The 19,550-nt window shown below is 46.8% G+C and overlaps 2 protein-coding genes across 2 annotated transcripts in view; one reads left to right on the top strand and one right to left on the bottom strand.

The window, feature by feature from the left end:
• Nucleotides 1-810: 810 nt before the first annotated feature.
• Nucleotides 811-7,487, top strand: ankrd33bb (ankyrin repeat domain 33Bb). Its single transcript, XM_047028164.1, is given in 6 exon segments — nt 811-1,786; nt 5,230-5,359; nt 5,696-5,836; nt 6,270-6,686; nt 6,719-6,834; nt 6,836-7,487. Coding segments are annotated over 6 exon segments (1,563 nt in total). The 5' UTR covers nt 811-1,291; the 3' UTR covers nt 7,100-7,487.
• Nucleotides 7,488-11,665: 4,178 nt separating this feature from the next.
• Nucleotides 11,666-19,550, bottom strand: part of ctnnd2b (catenin (cadherin-associated protein), delta 2b) — a 58,627-nt gene continuing 50,742 nt past the window's right edge. Inside the window, 12 exon segments of the mRNA XM_047028258.1 lie at nt 11,666-11,940; nt 12,085-12,161; nt 12,310-12,441; nt 13,087-13,213; nt 13,568-13,652; nt 13,780-14,017; nt 15,698-15,848; nt 16,062-16,235; nt 17,276-17,461; nt 18,654-18,698; nt 18,700-18,735; nt 18,737-18,773. Coding sequence (XP_046884214.1) covers nt 11,701-11,940; nt 12,085-12,161; nt 12,310-12,441; nt 13,087-13,213; nt 13,568-13,652; nt 13,780-14,017; nt 15,698-15,848; nt 16,062-16,235; nt 17,276-17,461; nt 18,654-18,698; nt 18,700-18,735; nt 18,737-18,773 — 1,528 coding nt within the window. The 3' untranslated portion in view covers nt 11,666-11,700.

Here is a 19,550-nt window from a genome sequence, read left to right on the forward strand (position 1 = left end):
ACATTGTGAATCAGCTGGTGGGTTAACCTGGTTATGTTGCTTAACCTTATTTGAGGTCGAGGCATCGAGGAAAAAACAGCCGCAACAAACTATCATCAACTGTCAGTTGTAGTGTCTGGACAGGATGACTTTTAGCTCACAAATGAACTTGCGTAACGCAACAGTGTTATTTTTGCTGCATCCAATTATCTTTCAGCCGAGTGACCCACGGTTCAGTAAAAGATTAGGGTCACATGCAAATGAAGCAAACATTGGAGGGGGCAGGACTGGTATTGTGAAAAAGGAATCCCAACTAACGTCACTGGAGTTCGATGTTTTTAACCAATGTTCAATAAACATGGCATGCAGGTTATTGCCTTTACAGCAATGTTAACACTGCATTAAAGAAAGACACCTGTAGTGTTACATCTACAGCTGACAGCACATGAAATGGCAGTCTATGCGTCTGTACGCTCATAGTTTTACGAACAAATTTGACACGGCAATGCATTGTATCGTTCAGAAGATGGTGTCAATGTATACAAAAATTAAAGTAGAATAAAAACTGAGGGAGGAAAGAGAGGCGAGAGAGAGAGAGGGAGGCAGGGGAGAGTGAGATAGATAGAGAGAGAGCGAGAGAGAGCGAGGGAGAGCGAGAGAGAGCGAGGGAGAGCGAGAGAGAGCGAGAGAGAGCGAGAAGGAGCGAGAGAGAGAGCGAGAGAGAGAGAGGGAGAGAGAGAGGGAGAGAGAGAGGTAGAGATTCTAAGTAGATTATTGAGTGTCAGTTTAGAAACAGCTTCTCTGCTGTCGCTCTTGCTAGAAGAAACAGTTTTTTAAAACTTTCCTACAGACACAAAGGAGTAGGAGACATAGGAGCTAATCTATCTACAGAAAGATTGGAACTTGGAAGAACTTTTTTTAATGGGACATCTTTGATGATCGAGATTTAGAAGAAGAGATGGATTTTCAAGAAGTCTACAGGACTACTGGTTGCTAGTTGGCGTCAGTTACACAAGGATAATGAGAATCTGCGTCAACATTGTGGTTGACAGGTTGGTAAAGCCTGGTGGATGTAAAGAAGTCCTGAACCATTATCATCGCTTCTGAAAGGAAGGTTTCTGAACCATTACAATGGATGTTCCATACCTCATAATGTCCGTTGAACGTTTAAGAGATATTGGAGAGTGCTATGTTGTGCTGTGTTGCTTCTGACCTCGTTTGAACCTGTGTGACCGTGAACATTGTAGCATTCTCGAAATTCTAGGGTTCAAGTGTTTCGCTCAAGCGGTGGGGCCCGGGATTGACGGTTTGAATGGTGCGGATCACGGACGACCCAGGAGGTGGGGGGACTCCTGCAAAGGTGCATCTGAATGGCATGTCTGGCCGGGCCAGGGTGGGGGTGACCCTGGGAACCTGCAAGGGCCCTGACGAGGACGAGGGCCCAGAACAGCCCCTCTCGGACGAAGACGACTGCTCCAGCGATGAAGACCCCGGCGAGGCCGACGACAACGACTACGACGACGACGACGATGACATCTATCAGGAGTTTGAGGAGTTTGACTTTGATTCCTTACCGGATCTCCCCCCTGACCGCCAGAGCATCGCCTCCGATGACTCCTTCTACCCTCTGGATGACTCGCTGGAGAACCAGGGGAACACCTACCTGTTCTCACAGCCCATCCATGAGAGCCCTGAATCCGTGTCCTTCTTCAAGGCCTGCAGCAACAACAATACCATCATTGTGAAGATCATGATACGGCAAGGCTTGACGCAGGAAGAGGTCAAGGAAACGGACAAAAACGGAAGAGTAGGTTTTCTCGCACTTCAACACAACTCTTGCACTTCACTTACAAAATCCACACACAGCCTAGAACTCAACAGATATACTACTCTGGAACTTAACACTGCGCTTGAGGTATGTTGGGTAGTTTATTGGGTTCAACTGGAAAAAAAATGTTGTCCGTAGTAAACAAGCACTACCCAGCACTTATTTAATAATTGATGACAAACACAGAAATAACTCAATTTCAAGAATGTACAGTGTACAGAAGAGTACAATAGAAAACCAGCCTCAGATTACACTGTGGCTCTAGCATTTCGAAGCACACAATCATGTGCTGAGTTACAAAAAATGCTGAGAGATGCAGAGATTGCAAAAGTACACACCCTCCACCCAAGTAGAGGTACAGATACTCATGTTTAAAAAGACTCAGTGCTAGCTAGGACACAGATCAGTTGCTTAAGCCCAGGAAACAGATGGGTAGGGCGGGGGATTGCTCTGGGACATAGTGCCCAGGCAGCCCATAATCATGGTTTAGCTTTTAAAGAGTTCACCAAGACATCAGCCAAGTGAAGAACCAAGACTTGTATCAACTGATCTAACTCTGATCCAGTGGAATCACAAGTGCACAAGAACTAGAGAAATGATCAGAGATCAGTGCTTACGTGCATGCTTCTGGATGCAAATCCAGTTATCAGTGTTGCAGTGCAATGGTAACTACCCTTTGACTTTTAAAGGCAGTTTTAGTCACTGACATACTGATAGTGTGCTAATGACAGCAGTGGCCTGCTGCCTGCTAGTTGCAGGACTATGTTACTGCTGAATCATACTGTTGGATACATCATTTGGCAAGTAGTCTGCATTTCTCAGGCAACTTTTAACTGGAGTTGAAACCTGTTCTGTGCCTTCATAGTCAAATACAAGTGTCATGTCACACCTGGCACAAAAGACTGCTGACATGACCTAGACACATAAGGTGCCAAACCATCCAAATATACATCTACTGAGCTCTTTATAGATCAGTGTTCCTGAGTACATTTCCCAGAATCAGAGGTTTACCTCAGTTAAACATTAAAAAGCGTAATCATGTCTTAATCAAATTGCAAAAGTCTGCTGTGGAATACTCCAAGAAAAACCTGTTTGTAAAACATAGCAGAAAGGCCAATAATCACTCACTAGTATGTTCATCTGACTAACAATGAAAAGTGGGATTGAATTGCATCAGTCTGATGGAAGCAGATGTCCAGCTTGTTGCTAAATCAGCATTGCAAAGCTGTATCTGCGTCAGATGGATGGCACATGTGATGATGTGACGCTGGTAAAGATCCCAGGTCTAGCTCTGGCCAAGCCCAGAGGGAACAACAAACAAAGTCTCTGCTACGGTATGTCACTTCTGCCCTTTGAGACACACAGTATAACCTCTCTTGATAAATGTGATGAATAAGCAGTACTGGACAACTGCACTGGTCAATTTGTGGGTGTTTTTCATATTATCAGTCTCGTAATGCAATTAACTGGTTTTGTCGCAGAAGGGACATTTCAACAGCAGGGACTTTTAATTTAATTCCCAATAATCACTTAAGTGCTGCACAGTGGGGAGAATTGTCATTAAAAAGCAACTGAATAAACAAAGTTAACCCAGCGATCAACTCTGACATGTTCACCTGCAGTGCAGTGATATGAAGGACCAGTAGGGTGTACTGCTGCAGCAGACAGATGGCCCTGTGAAAGACTATTAGCTCAGACTTAACTTTGTGTTCCCAAAGGGATCAGAATGGGCTTGTTTGACAGCAAGTGCTACCTTAAGTTCCTTTTATCTAAGTACTCCCCCCTTTCCCTGTGTTTGTACGGTACGTAGGTTTCATTCCATCTCATTCAATAATTCACATAAAACAACTGAGAATAACCTCAGCTAAAAATAACCTAACAATCTGGGCCGGATTTAAGTGGATGAAGGGTGACTTGTGCTGGCTGTGGGGTGAGATGGAGTTGAATGGAGTGCAGCGGGCCCAGCTGGAGCAGGAGAGGGTAGGAGGCAGATGGTTCAGGGGGTGGGAGACTGGGGTGAGAGGTGTCGGGGGGTTTATAGTCTGGTAGGGGGGCAGGATGTTCAGGGGGGTGTGACCCAGGTGAGGTGCTGGCAGGGTGTGGTGGGAACAGTCCAGACTGGGGTGGCCAATTGACTACTCAACACTTGTTTGGTATTCACCACGCCTGCTGGAAGAAGCTCTCACGAAACCTGTTTGTTCTTGTCAGGATGTCCCGCCTCTTGAAGGTAGGTGGTGTAAACAGATGACTGCTGGGTGGGTGGTGTCTGTGGAGATGGAGAAGGCTCTGCTGCAGCAGCGTGTGATGTGGAAGTCGCAATGGCGACTGGAGCTCTGCACCAATGACCTTCGGTGCTGCTTTCACAACCCTTTGTTACCTTGTGTCAATCCTATGTTCCCAGGGTCATCTGTTCCCAGCTCTATCAGCACCAGCTGGGAACCTTAAAAAGATTGGTTATGTCTGGGCTTATATATGAAACCTTGCTTCAAAAAAATATCATATTTATGAAATATTCTTGAGACGGGTCACATTTGAGCCTAAGACAATGGGAATGTTTGAGTGTTTATAGAACATTGAACTAGGCAACAAAAAATCTTGGGAACTTAAGACCCTGGGAACATTCTGGATACACTCCCCTAGTTTCCATGGGGCGACACAATCAACCAAATTAATTTGAACAAATTTAAGACAAATACATAAATACATTCTATGTAATTACGCTAAAACAAACTTTAAAACAGTTTCATAACACGTACGTTTCATGTGGTTGGATAGAGTACAAAAAGCACCACGCATAATAATAATAATATCTATAACACATGAAATTACACAGATTAATTATGTTGTGCCTTAGTCACTTAATGCAAACCATACTTGTAAATAATCTTAGCTAGCTAGTCGAGGAAGCACCTTGAAAAGCAAAGCTATAGATCCAATTGACCCCGGCGAGGAATTTCTGAGGATCAAGAGCATTCAGACTCAGGTCTTAAGACTATCAAGCCATCAATGACCTCATGGCAGTCACGCTAGCAGACGTACTTGCTGATGCTGCAGCAGACACAGGTATCTGCAACATGTTAGCTACTGTAGCACTCACAAGGTGCGACATGTCCAAATGTGAATAACTGGGGGAGCAGTTAGGTTGATTCTACAGATATATTTAGCTTGGTAAATGAAATGAAACATCAGTCAATACTGATGTATCCTTGAAACGTAATGTACATTATTCATCTTGGAAAGCTTGTTGCGTTGTTGGATTGACTCAAGGAAAGTCTCTTAGAATGATCTCAATGCCAATACCAAATCTGTAAATATTGTATCCCCCACAACATCATTGTTTGTTCCTTAAAATCAAACCCTTAATGTATAATTAATGATGAGAAGGATAAATAATTAATGTAATGATGATTTGTTTGTTTCAGTCTGGGTTGATGATGGCCTGTTACCAAGGTTACGTGGATGTGGTTATTGCTCTTGCTTCTTGTCCTTACATTGACATCAACTGGCAAGACAACGAGGGCAACACAGCCCTCATCACAGCTGTTCAAGCAGGTATCTTAACTACGAGGGTGTGCCTCAATTGTCTTCAATGGTCATGTCTTTGTCAACTTCATTCATTCTGCTCTAAAACCTTTGAACTTGACAGGTATGTCCATGGAGGTATTCCTGTTGGGGTGCTTCCATGTTGATTTGACTTGCCCTTGTGTTTTTATGTAATTATTGGGGGGAAAAGACAACAAAGGGAAGCTGACTAGAGTATTGAGATACATCCACACGTTCTCAGTTCTCTTTCATTTGGTTCTGCTGCTGTCAAGACCTGCCACAATTCCCTCCTCCTGTGGTGCTGTGCTGTATGAACCTGTGTGTTTGTTGCTCCTCCACCTCAAGGACACGTCATGATCACCAACTACTTACTCAACTACTTCCCTGGCCTGGACTTAGAGAGGAGGAACTGTCACGGCTTCACAGCCATGATGAAGGCTGCCATGCAGGGCAGGGCTGAGTGTGTCAGGGCTCTCATGATGGCAGGTAAACCATTTATTGGAAGTGATCACACACTTTCCCATTTTGTATTTTCACATGCCTTTGAACAGGCTCAATGATAATGGCCGGGTTTCCCAGATTCGTTAAGAAGCTCTTAACGCTAAGAACTTCTTAAGAACGTTCTAAGGCGCTCTAGAACGCTCTTAGAACGTTCTTAAGAAGATCTTAGCGTTAAGAGCTTCTTAACGAAACTGGGAAACCCGGCCAATAATAGTATACGTATTTTGGCAGTTCTCTCTTTTCATTCTCTTGGCTCGTTAATGTTTAGAGTTCTCAACCTCTCGACCACGTGAGACAGTGTGTGGATTAGACGTACACTCACACGTGACATGATGCACAATGTCGCTTGTCGAGGGTACGGGTCACGTGCGTCGTGTGTTTTTAGCACAGCTTCCATGTGTGTCTGCTTCTGCTCCAGGCGGAGACGTGGAGGCCCGCGACTACGGCCGGAAGATGACCCCGCGGGAGTGGGCGCTGTTCACCAGCCGCTACGACACGGCCGCCCTGATGACACGGCTGATGGAGCAGCCGTGTGCCGAGCAGTTCTGCGACACCTACCGGCTGGAGTGGCCACTCCTGGAGGAGCTGGTGGCCCACACCCAGGAGCCCAAGTCCTGCTGGCGCCGCATCTCCCAGAAGGCCATGGACTGCTGCTCCTTCAACCTCCGCACCAAGACCAACGCGGTGGAGGACGGAGTCCTCGACCACACGGTCCGCATCACCACCAGCCTGGTCAGCCCTCTCGTCGCCCCCGTGTGCCGCTCGGTGGCATCGGGCAGCCCGCCGTGCGTGGGGAAGCGCCGCTTGGCCGTGCAGGAGATCCTGAGGAAGCAGCGCCTGGAGGAGCTGAAGCGTCTGGGGCCCGAGAGGCTCAACAACTACAAGAGACTGTTCCAGAACTCCCGCGTGCTCCTGGTGCCCAAGAAGACGGACCGGCGGTCCAGCCTGCAGCCGCAGGTCCTCCGGGACATGGGGGAAGTGGTGGTGGCGTCGACGGTGGCGCTGCGCCGCACCAGCCTTCTGCCGCTCCACCTGGTGAGACGGAGCAGCGTGCGGCCGGGCATGGTGGTGCCCAAGGTGAGGCTTTGCAAGGCTCCGGATAACGCCAACCACATGGAGAAGCAGCGCAAGAGCAGGGAAAAGAGCCACCTGCAGATCCCCAAGTGGAATTACAAGGCCATAAAGGAGGAGAGGAGGAGGGCGGAGGAGGACCGACAGAGACGGACGCCTTCGAACAGGAGGAGGTGAGGGAGGATGGGGAGAGGAGAGACGTGGAGAGAAGGAGCTGGAGTGGACTAGTCCACAAGAGGACACTTCAGACTATTCAACTTTTGACCTACTCAGGCAGCTGTCTCGCTCACACACATACTCTCGGTCTTGGTCTTTCACAAATGGACAGGCCACCTTAGACCTCCATATGTTTACTGAGTGACGTGGCATGTTTTGTTTGAGGCAGGTTTACCGTGCCCCTTTAAATCCTGTAGCTCTGGTATTCTTTGGTGAACAACAAACTGACAGACCTGGATTTTTGTGGACCTCATACAACCGCGTCAACTGGAAGAAAGAAAGCAGTTTTCCGTTTGTGCTACTTATCATTTGATTGTTCTCAATGGGAGGAACTAATACTTGAACTTGGTACGGATGTATTTTTTGTATTCATGTATTTATCAGTTCTTTGTGTTATTGGCCTATTTGATACACATTTGATGTGTTCTCCAAAACAATTCTCTGTGTAAACAGGTTGCAGTTTTAGGGGTAGGCCTATTATTGATGCATATTTAAAATGTTTCAGTTGATTGTTTGAATGCTCAACTGTCAATAAAGATGACATTATTTCTGCTTTAAGGCAAGTCACTTAAAATGCCATTAGCCTTCGTGGGTAAGAGGTGGAGGGGTGGGAGGGGTTGGGGGATTGCAGATGGTGCAGAAGGGGAGCAGTGATGAATGGTTCTTGGTATGTTATTGTATTGTATAAGATCCACTTGGTCAGGCCAGAACTTCAGTAAATGAACCCATCACGGCCGGGGCAAAGGGCAGGTAACTCTGAGGCAACACAGTGTTCAGGAGGAGAGCGGAGGGCCTGTGCCAACCTCCCTCTACCACCATACCCAGTGGGTACTCACTCCCAGGTTCCATGTGTTTTTAGATATTGCTTATTTGTATGTTTCAAGGCAAACAGACCAATCAAATGGGAGTCGTTTTGTTTTACAGGGCTATTAAATCAAAATTCAAAAAGTCAATGTGGATAGGCATCAAAACTCCAGACACTATGTATTGCCCACGCCCTTTCACATATGAATATCAATGTAAATGCTAAATGGTCCAAGGCGATTATGTAACTGCTCTATTTCTGTAAAATAACATGATTTGCATAATCATCAAAGTTATATAATTGCATGACTTACATAAGCAAAGGAGATTTTGGTTACTGTTTGAGGCTTATATCAAATGCATTGGCTATTATCTGAGTATATCTTCAGAGACTGTGGTAGCTTGCACAGTATCTGCAGTCAGTCAGTGTGCAGCAGTAGGCCATCCAGGAGAAAATGGTAGACCTGACCTGCATATACAGTTCTCTCCAAGTCCACTAGAGGACACTGCAGTCTAATCAACTCTTGACAGACTCAGGCAGCTGTCTCACTTACACAAACTCTCGTTCTTGCTCTTTCACAAATGCACTCACTCACACACACACACACACACACACAAACACACACACAGAGCGGCCACAGAATGATGGATTCTCCTAGGATTAGCCGAGCAATTAAAATTTAAAGGGATATAATGGAATATTCCATGTCATATTCTAAAGCTTTGGAAAGCTCTTTTCAGCTCTGTGAAGGAACTGCAGTATCGAGCGCTCTCATGAGAGAGAAATGAAACACTTGATGTGACGGCAATGGGCTTGTTCTGTGTGCATTGGCCCTGGAGCATGTGCCCCTCAGGCCCAGGTGTCATGTTTGGGTGTGGATGCACAGTTGCCTATGTGAGGTTGGAGAAGTGCGAGAGAGAGAAAGAGAGAGAGGTATTTATTGACACCCGTTAGATGTTTCTGAAAGGTGGTGATTGCTTGATCAGCCTAGTACCGTGGTTTGTTCCAGCACAACTACAAACTGCATTTCAATGTCAAATCACTGCATCTTATTCTGTTCCTATTCATCTAAGGTGGTAATGATTGTAGGTAGCGTCTTACAAGATGGATCGTCTCAGAGACAGAGAACAAGAGAACGCAAGAAACTGTGACCATGAAAAAACAACACCATAAACTGGAAGCGCTTCGATGGTCTGTTTATATCTTTGTAGCAGTTGCAATCTGTTGAGGCAATAGAAAGATTCACATTTTTCTTTTATTTTTAAAACACGTTTGTCTAGCAACAAAAAGGTTACTGACGTTTGTAACCCATACAGTTTAGTCAGATTTCTGTCTACTTTTCACAAGGACATGGTCTGGCTCCAGATGCTGACTACATAGAAGGTACCTCACTAGGACAAGTCGAGTCGTTTCACCAGTCGGGGGAAATTGCATCGTCGTTCCTTTTGAAAGCATCTGCAGATGATGTCTAGACTTCTAAACAGTACAGTAGGGGAGACCAGGGATCTGTGTAAGAATGGTTTGTAATTTGAATCGTTCTTTGAATTATGTGGTTCCCGTAAGTGTTTTGATTCACGTTTACTTGTGGAATAATTGCTCATGCACTTGAGGACCCTGGCTAGCCATAGTCTGTTTGAACTTAGTAGCACTTTGGCTCAGAAGAAGTGGACCTATGACATTGTGTCATGCAGGAGGGAGGGTCCTTCGGAGAGGGATCCATTTTAAAAACGGGGGTTGCATTTTTACCTAAAGTAAACTAATAAAATGTGTTAGAACGAATAGAATTCATTCTCATAGAAGTCCATGACCTCCGTATAACGCAGTATTGAACTACAGAACCGGAAGCATATTGTCAACCCTGTAGATGGTTACTTTACTGTAGGTCTATTTGAAAGGCTCTTCAGTTCCTTATTACGTGGTTAACTAGTCAATGCTTTAGGGACATCAAGTGCCAGGAAACTGTTAACACCAAATATTCACACATTGGTATGTCTAGTTTTGTCGCACCTTGTCTTGTTAACAGTGTAATGACTTGCATGTAGACCTAAAGTGGCCCCTGGTCTCCCCTATATCACATAGCAACAACATGACTACACAAATTCAACATTTTAGTGTGTAGACCAAAAAATCTATGTGAACAAAATCCTACATGTAGTTTTTTAAGTCTTTTTGTTGCTGCTATAAGTGACATCCACATCTGCACATAAAAAGTATATATTTATATTTATATAATATATATTCATACTCTATTAACAGTTTTCTACCATGAACGTAATTGCCACCAATCTCTGAAAAAAAATGTTTTCATTTTTTTTTCTCTCAAACATCGATTATTGTACAACACACAGTCATCTAATTTGTACATCTTTGGAGGGAATGAAGCTCTCAAAGACATTTGCCCCCTCCGTGGTAGTGACCCAGTCCTGTTACAGTATACATAGCTTTATTCAATTAAAACACATTATTAAAAAAAAAAGCATTTACAAACTGGCATCATTAGAACCAAGGACTTGCTGTTAATCGGAATCTTCAACAGAAGCTCCATGTTATCCCCCGAGGGTCCCGAGACAAATACGTTTGGCACGTTTTTAAAAACTGACAATGAGCACAGTTCACAGGGAGGCTTGGTTGTGGGACATACACATGGTCCATGTCAAGGTGGTCAAGGGACACAAAACAATGCACAGCATGTTGGGAAATATAGTCTTTCTACTGTGGGTAAACCAGTCAACAGGCAGTGGAGGAGCACCAGGGATGATGAATGATGCGGATGTTTTTGCTATTGTTACAACCCCCCTCAGATCAACACCATCAGATATGCAATGTTTCGTTTCTGACTGGTCTTCATTCTGCCACTGACATACTTTTGTGTGGGTTGCTAGGCAAGGTTCTGTTTGTTGACAGACAGTATTGACTTCTAGGAATGGAATAGATCAAGGTTAGTAGGAACCACAGAGAGAGAGGAGACACTGGTCTTTTGTGTAATATACACAATGCACTTGCATCTCTGTAATGTACATCAAATACTTTACACCGGAATTAAGAATTAAAAAAGTAGAAATTAAAAAAGAAAAAACTGTAACAAATGAAAAAAGGTACAAAGTCTATAAGCGATCCTTTGCCACGGCGGGCAGACAGATTGAAGCTGTATGTAACCTAAAGTTTGTGACCACTACTCCCTAGTGTGTGTAGAATTACTCGTCATTTTTCTTGTGCTTCATGTTACTAAACTCTTTGCTATTTACCACATATTTACAACTGTCCTCAGTCTGAACATTCCCGATTATCTCAAAGGTATTTCAGTAACACTCGAAAAAGCGCCAAGATCATTAACCCTCTCAAGACCACCTTCCTGATGCCTTTAGTCCTTTCTTCCTTCATTACCCATGCTATTCGTGCCTCACTGACTTCCCTCTCGTTCTCTTTCTTTGTCTTTCTCTGCCTTTTCTTTCTGGATTTAGACCGTCTCACTCAATATCTCTCTTGATCAGCTCTCCCGTGAAAGACCCATGAATGTGCGAGCTCTCTCTCTCTTTCTCCTTTGTTCTCGATCTTCATCTCGTTCTCTTGCTCTCCCTCTCTTTCTCTGTTTTGCTCGAAACAAATGAAACGGCTGAGGAAATGTCTTGGTGGTGTGCATGCACATGCATGGCCTGTCCTGTCCTTTTGTCCCGACCCCCCTCCCTCCTCCTTTCCCCTGTCACGCAGCGCTACACCTCCCCACAGCCCCCCCCCCCAATCCTCCCTCACCCCGTTCCTACACCCAGGAGTCTGGGGATGCTGGGTAGTGGCTGGTCTCGTAGTTGAGCTCGCTGTATGGTCTCGAAGCTGAATAGAAGTCCACGTAGTTGCCGGTGGACTTGAGGCCCAGGTGCATGTTGAGGTCAGCTCCCTGCGGGGGGCGCTGGTGCACTTGGTCCTCATAGAAGGACTCCTCGTAGGCTCCGCCTGCTCCCGGAGGGTTCTGGAAAGGAGGGTAGGGCTCTGAGGGGTTGGCCTGCAGGATGGAGATGCAAGGAAGGTTACACCTTGGATACGGCTAGTCCTCAACTGGTGAATAAAGCATGATTCCTGTATGAGCCGTGGGTTTGAATCCTGTCTGGAGAAGCAATGCTTCCTGAGTTTCGGGTGCCTGTCTCACCTGGTTGTGTTTGAGGTCATCAGTAGGAGACACATAGGCTCCCCTGTACAATGTGGACGTTCCACTGGAGATTTGAACTGCAGGGAGACAAAGTACTGTGTTATCCATGGATCAACTTCAGATGCTTCTCAACAGTAACAATGGAACTTCGACTCACTCTGAATCCGAATAGTCAGCAGAAGGAGTGAATAAGGAACAGCTGGCGTATGAAAGAAGTGTTCCTACCTGCCATGGCGTCTTTCCTAGAAGTGTGCTCGCCCTTGTTTCCATGGTAACTGGCATTGGTGCCTGTCGACTCGTAGTCCGTCTTTCTCTCCTTGAGTGCCATCATCTCCCGTGGAGAAGCTGGGGCGCTCGCTAAATGCATACACACACACACACAAGGACACAGACACACATGGACACACGTTACAAGTTTGAGCAGAAACACCACCTCCCTGATGAAGATGCCCAGCAGTGAAAATGTACAAGCTGGTTCACTGGGTGGTCTACTAACGACCACATGGCTTTTATATCATTAAATCATGACTTTGCTTTTAAATGGTTTTGTATATAAAACTGCTTCAACTGAGTCATTCTTCCGCTTTCTATATTTATCTTTCTCTGTGTCATTCTCTGTCCTTCTCTGTGTTCCTCTCTTGGTCTCTGCTTTCTCTGTTCTCATCTCACTGGGTAAGTGACTAACTCTGCACGGCAGCTGATTCAGTGAGACTTGGGTGTCCTCTGTAGACTTCAACTTCACCTTCACTTGTTGTCTTTCGGTTGAGGAGAGATGGGTTCTCACCCACCCGCCAGAACCAGAGAGAGAAAGAGTGAGATTTAGAGGAGGAGAGGAGATGGCAGAGAGAGAGAGAGACAGACAGGCAGCAGTAGAGACAGGAGAGGTTGGGAGAAAAGCACTTTGATCTGGTAATGGATTTCTTTGTAGAGAAGGTTTAGAGAGATAGAGAGAAGGAGAAAAAGAGAGAGAGAGGTCAAAAGTAAATACAACAGTGGACTCACCTGATCGATTATTGGGCGACGTCCGTACAGGAGAGATGGATGGGGTTCGAGAGGAGGAGTAAGGTCGTTGTCTATCTCTCTCTATCGTAGATGAGGAGCCAATGAAATGATACTGAGAGTATCCATCCTGGAAAGAATCGGACAAACAGGACAATGTGCTGACCTGCAGTTTTAACATAGATATGAACAACGTGTTCAATCATTTATAAAAAACTCAATTTCTGAAGAAAAACAGAGAAATATTATTGTTGAACTTGAATTTGCTGCTTTTTTCTCTCCAAATTAGATTTGCGGAGGAAAAGCTAGCAGTCTGTCTGGAAACGTTCTCATCCTTTCCCTTCATAAGTAGTGGTCCCAGTAACCTAGTTACAGCTGATTATAGAGTTGTAACCTTCCATTGGAAAAGGACCTTTCCAGCCATTATGTACGGCTGTCCTTAAGCAGGGACTCCCTGGGTCGGGACTAGGAAGGTGTGAAGTACCTTCTTGTAGAGGCTGCGGAGGTCTCTGTACTGCCACATACTGTTGAGGACTTGCGAGGCCGCCTTCACCACTTTAGGCGTGTGTCTGGGAATTCAAGAGTGAAAGAAAAACAAGCCAAATTATCCTCAGAGGAACAGCAGTAAATGATAGGCTACCAGCCAGGTGGACGCAGGGTCATGGTCAGCGGAGAGCAGCTCGAGCCGCCACCTACTTGTCTCCTTTGCTCCGGGCGATGCCGATGAGCTTCTCGATGCCTCCCGCGTCTCTCAGAGCCTTGGTGTTCTCCATGTTCTTGGTGATGACCTCGTGCAGCGCGCAGCAGATGGCTGTGACCGTGTCGTCCGACATGGGCTTGCCCAGGCCACTGCTGGCTCCGCCTCCTCCTCCACTGCTGTTGTTGTTGTTGCCCCCCGGCAGCCGGTGAACCAGGTCTCTCATCGCATACTTACCTGGAGCAGAGAGAGCGAGAGAGAGAGATACAGAGAGAGAGAGAGGGATGCAAAGAGTTTGGTTGAATCCATTGAGTATGGACCTTAGGCTGTTGTTGCATGGTTGTATGCGATAAACAGTACTTTTTGTCCTCTGAAGGAATATTTGCAGGGACTATAAAATCCATCTTAAATATTCCATTGGTAGAATTGCAACCATTATTTCAGTTCTGCTAGCACTCAGTCACGGGGGGGGGGGGGGGGGGGGGGGGGGGATCATGGCGACATGAATAGCTGGCTTTGTGAGTGACAGCCAGTTGAAGTCAGAAGTCTGATCCCTGACCTCCAGTGTGACCTGGTCAGAGCTTACAGGGCCTTGCTAACATGCCCAGCTTTGAAGCCTGGGATGTCAGACACGAGGCCATTGTCTACAGTCCCAGGTGGGTGAAGGCCTTGACTACTGCCCTCCAGATACACAGAAGTATCAGAAAAAACACTAGCGGTACTTTTCCCACCTGGCACATGGGATCATTCTGAATAGTGGTACTCTGAAATGGAACATTGTTTGATTAGTTGTGCTCTGATTATGCGGGCACTTTTGGGTTTAAGCACACCCTGACGAAAGATTTGAGTGTAAGTCACAAGGAACCAGAACGAAAAAAAATAGAGAACAGAGAACACAGCAGACAGAGATCCTTATCTGAATATTCTTTAAAAAGTCAAGTCAAATATTCCAACTTTTAATAATTGAAGAATTCGCCCAGAGATTTCAGCGATGACATTTACAGCTAGGTCCTATATGTCGAGGACTTAAACCTACCATCGTGGGCTCAAGCAGGGCTTTATTACGACCTGGCCAACGCTGTAGGCTTGAGGACACGACAGCCAGGGCGCTGAGGGAAATGTCAAGGCCCTCGATAGGCGCCAGCGAAATTGAGTTTTCACAGGAAACACTAATAATGTTAAAGGCAGGTCTGGGAGAGCGGTTTCAACCACTGAGATTCAGAGCACGACCTGATCACTGGGGACCATACTGTACAAACACACATGAATTTACACAGACACGTACGCTCTGTAACCATGAGAAATTACAAAAAACCTCTGGGGGATCCTTCAAATGCCTAAGGCTACACAAGCATTGTTTTGAATGACTGTTTAACTTAGGAATCTCCCAAAACAATGTATCTTCTATTTAGTTTGCGTCTATACATTTATTTAGTATTTCTTTCTATTGAATCAGTGTTTATAATCCTATGAAAAGCTCAGAGCAGGAGGTAAACAGCGAGATAACCTAGACTCTGTCTAGACAGAGTTCTCCCATGGTTGCAGCATGTGTCTGTGTGCCTTTCAGTTTAGGTTGTACTGGTTAACATCATACCAACATGTAAACAGGCGATAATTGAGGGTAACCCATTATTCCATCAAGCCAGATGCATGTGTGCTGCGGCGTGAAGCGACGTGACACGACGAGCGTCTGCTCAGCACGCAGCAACAGCCACAGGAGACGGCAGGGAGCAGTTGCCATGGAAACCCGGAGGTCCGACAGACAGCAAAGTTTATTAGGGAGATCACTAATGTTTCGGTATCAGCAGGGGATTACACACAGGGAAGAGAGGACAAAGAACCACACCCCTCTGTTTCTCGGTGAGGGAGCTCTGCCATTCACACACACACACACACACAAAGCAGGGCGTGGCTCACCGATGAGTTCTTTATTCCTGACGTCCAGAGCCATGTTCCTGAGGGCGGTGGCCACGGCACACACCACGCGGTCGTTGTCGATCCTGAGCAGCTCCACCAGGATGGGCAGGCCCTTCTCCTTACGCACCGCCGCACGGATGTACACCGACCACTAGGGGCAGCAGAGAGCAGGGAGAGGACGAGTGGAGGAGAGGACAGACAGGGTTTTATACCAAAACTGTGTCGGTTCACAGCTCATAATACGAGGGAGAGGAATTGAGTTACTTATGAGTTAGTATGTCCCACTCCACATTATGAGAGTAGCCCTATACTATAGTACAGACTGTATACTCCTCTTCTATCAGTTTACCACACAGTGCTGTACCTTCCAGCTGCCGGCGGCCAGATTCTGCAGAGCCCCCGCCGCCCCCTCCAGGGTGTCTGGGTTGGAGCACTCGGACAGCAGGGTGAGGTAGGGCTTCACGATGGTGGGGTGCCACAGCATCTGGATACCTTTCGGGGGGTCCGCCGAGTCGGGGAAGGGACCCACGCCATCCCACTGGAGGGTGAGAAGATGGGAGAGGGGCTACTACACAATACCAGCAATACACTGCTGCTGCTGCTGCAGTACCTCTTTGCTACCAGTAGGCATGCTGTTGGAGCGACTGGATTGGCTGCCCTGCAGTGCAACAAGGCACAGAGGTTGCACCATCCCACAGTCAGCGTTTGTCTAGTTGATCTCAGATGGAGAAGATAGAGATCGAAGATCCGAATCAAATTCTCAAATTTCTTGGTCAAAACAAAACAAAGCTCCGTCATGTCATTCATCTCTTCTTCAGCCTCCCCTTTCAGAGATAAACCCCCCGAAAATGAGTAAATGAGTAATTATCCATTAGATGCAGTCTCTCCCCCCCTCCCCCTCCCCCAACCCCACTGCTGCTTCACTAATTGCACACAGCTGTGATGGAGAGGAACAGAACCCCGGAGTGGGTCTGTCCCAGTCAGACTCTGATCTCGGATCAGTTTGGGGATGTGTCCTCCTGCTGGCGGAGGTCTGGACACAGGGAGCAGAGGCTGATCCTGGAGCTGTGCTTGGCTGCCATGTTGAAACTCATCAATTACCTTGACAACTTCCCCTGGCAGCACAGAAGAGTTTGGGTTTCAATACGGCTTTGTTAGCCACCCTCTCAACTAACAACAGAATGATCCACTCAACTGACAATATCATGCTTATCCCCATGACAACCAGCCCATGTCGGTCATTCTTTGTACAGACAGCTGCAGCTTCGCTCTAAAAGGCATGGGGGACTTTGATTTCTGCGTAATCCTAAACTGACAGTGGACAATTTGTTTTAAATCATAATACCACCATAGCTCATTGCTAGTCTGCACGTCATATCTACCAGACCTGATCTAATATCTATTTGCAAATGCAAAATTTCCGGTGCGCTTGATTTCACCCAAATGTATTCAAACCTTCAGTGTACCTTCAGTGTGCCAGTCGTGAGGTATATTAAACAGCAAGTCAAGAAACTGATCTCTGTAATTGCTTGGGTGCACTCCTTCCCCCGAGTCAAATCAAGCGCTCCCTCCGCCCACCTGGTCGTGCCCCTTCTTCTTCTTCTTCTTCTTGCCCCAGCAGCCGGAGCTCTCGCCCTCCTTCCCGCTGGCGTCGGCACACAGCAGGCCGTCCAGCTCCTCGCTGCCCACCTGCTGGCCCTGGGACGTCTCGGCCGCCAGCCGGTACGACAGGTTCCTCAGGATGCACACACAGTTCTCAATGGTCTGGAGAGAGGGAGGCGGAGGGAGGGAGGGAGGGAGGGAGGGAGGGAGGGAGGGAGGGAGGGAGGGAGGGAGGGAGGGAGGGAGGGAGGGAGGGAGGGAGGGAGGGAGGGAGGGAGGGAGGGAGGGAGGGAGGGAGGGAGGGGAGGGAGGTAGGGAGGGATGGTAGAGAGAGAGAGAAACGAAATGAGGATCAAGTATGGAGAGACCTATTTTTCTATTCCTCAACGCTTAATCAACTGCGTAATAATCTATGCCGTCTGTGTCGTACTGTTGATGTTCCTGCGAATATTGAGATTATCCAGGCATCGACGGGATTCCATATGCCCAACAATCAACAGGCAGAAAATCCCTTATTTAATGAATATTTTGCGTCTTCGTTAAGACTGATTCTTATGGTGTTCAGAATTGGTGTTCAGAATTGCTGCATGTGTTGGAGTGCCACCTGGCTAATGGAGACCGGTGAGCTCGCTTGGGGTTCTGGCCTGGGTCCAGGGCCCAGTAGTACACTGTGGTGCTGCTAATCCTATTGTAGTCATCATCCAGGCAGGCATACATCAGAGGAGGAGAGGAAGGGGAGAGGAGAGAGAGAGATAGAGAGAGAATAGAAGGAGAGACAGAAAGAGAGAGGGTGAGAAAGAGAGAAGAGAAAGAGAGAGGCGGACTACTGTGGAGGGATGGAGAGACGGGATGGAGACTTTGATCAGCTAAAGGATTTCAGTGGGGATTAGAGCTGCCAGATCTCCTTCTAACAGGTTTTTGCTGAAAGTCCAACAGACAGAGAACAAAGGGCCTCCCTCTGGACCCACACAAACCAGGGACCTCATTTAGCTCTTTTGGAGCAAATATGTAGAGTACAGAGTGCATGTAGAGAATCCACTGCCTGCCTCTATGTCGAGTATAGAAAAGAGACAAATTGAGTTGATGTGGAGAGTACATTGGAGGGTACATGTGCAGGGAAATCCTAGAAGCAAAACTATGTGTGCCAAGTACTGGACATGTATGAGATGTTTCCAAAACCGGAGCCTGCTTCAAAGCCGTTTCGGCTTTCACCTTGCCAGGATTGTTTCTATGTCTTTCCCTCTCTGCCTTTAATCGTCGACGTGAATATTATGGTCTGGCCCCCCACTTCCACATATTGTCCACTTCCTCCAGAGAGGGGGAAGGGGAGAGGGGACAGGAAGTAGTAGGGTACCTTGCTGTCGATCTCGCTGCTGCCCAGGGCGGTCTGGATGACGTTAGAGCAGAGCATCTGTCAGACCCTCACACTCCCTCATCCCTCCTCCTTGCCTCTTCTCCTGCCGAGCTCACGTTCCTGCAACACACACACCATATTGTCAACACATCTTTTAACATGTACCGTGAATTTAGATCTATTTTCATTCCACATGATATAGTAGGTAAGCAGTGTAATTTCCAGCTGCGTAACCTTAAAAATATTGACGCATGTCCATATTGAAGGTTACATTTGACTCTTCAAGTCCTAGTCTGGCTTTCTCTGCAGCTTATCTTAAATGTCATTGTATTAAGAGATTCTAACAAATGATAGTCAGTAAGCTTGCTGAGCATCAACCAACTAATCAACCATACAACCCACCCTCCAGCCACCGAGCCAGACAAACAGAAACCCAGCAAGCCCCCAGTCAGCAAGCCAGCCAGCCAACAAACCCACCAACCAAGATACCAGCCTGACCAGATCTGGTCAGGTGGAGTCTGGTCTGGCCTGATCTAGTCTGGTCTGGTCTAGTCTGAGCAACACACCGCACCTTATCCATTGTCCCGGAACACACTATTCCTGCTTTGGGAAGGGCCAAAGAGACAAAGCCTGGATCAATCTTGTCTATAGAGCTGCATTTAGAAGCCTGACTCTGGCATTGATGAGTTGACTGGATAATGGAGGTGAGAGTGGAGGTGAGAAAGACAGAGAAAGAGAGAGAGGGAGGGAGGGAGGAGAGAGAGGAGAGGAAGAGAGAAAGGGGGAGGGGGTGTGAGGCTATTATCTATCAGCTCGACCCTGTCTTATCAGTACAGAACAACAACACAAAGGGTCCCAGTTCCCTGCTTCAGTAACACAGCAGAGATGACCTCTGGG

The sequence above is a fragment of the Hypomesus transpacificus genome, chromosome 10 (genome assembly GCF_021917145.1).
Source record: "Hypomesus transpacificus isolate Combined female chromosome 10, fHypTra1, whole genome shotgun sequence".
NCBI lineage: Eukaryota > Metazoa > Chordata > Actinopteri > Osmeriformes > Osmeridae > Hypomesus > Hypomesus transpacificus.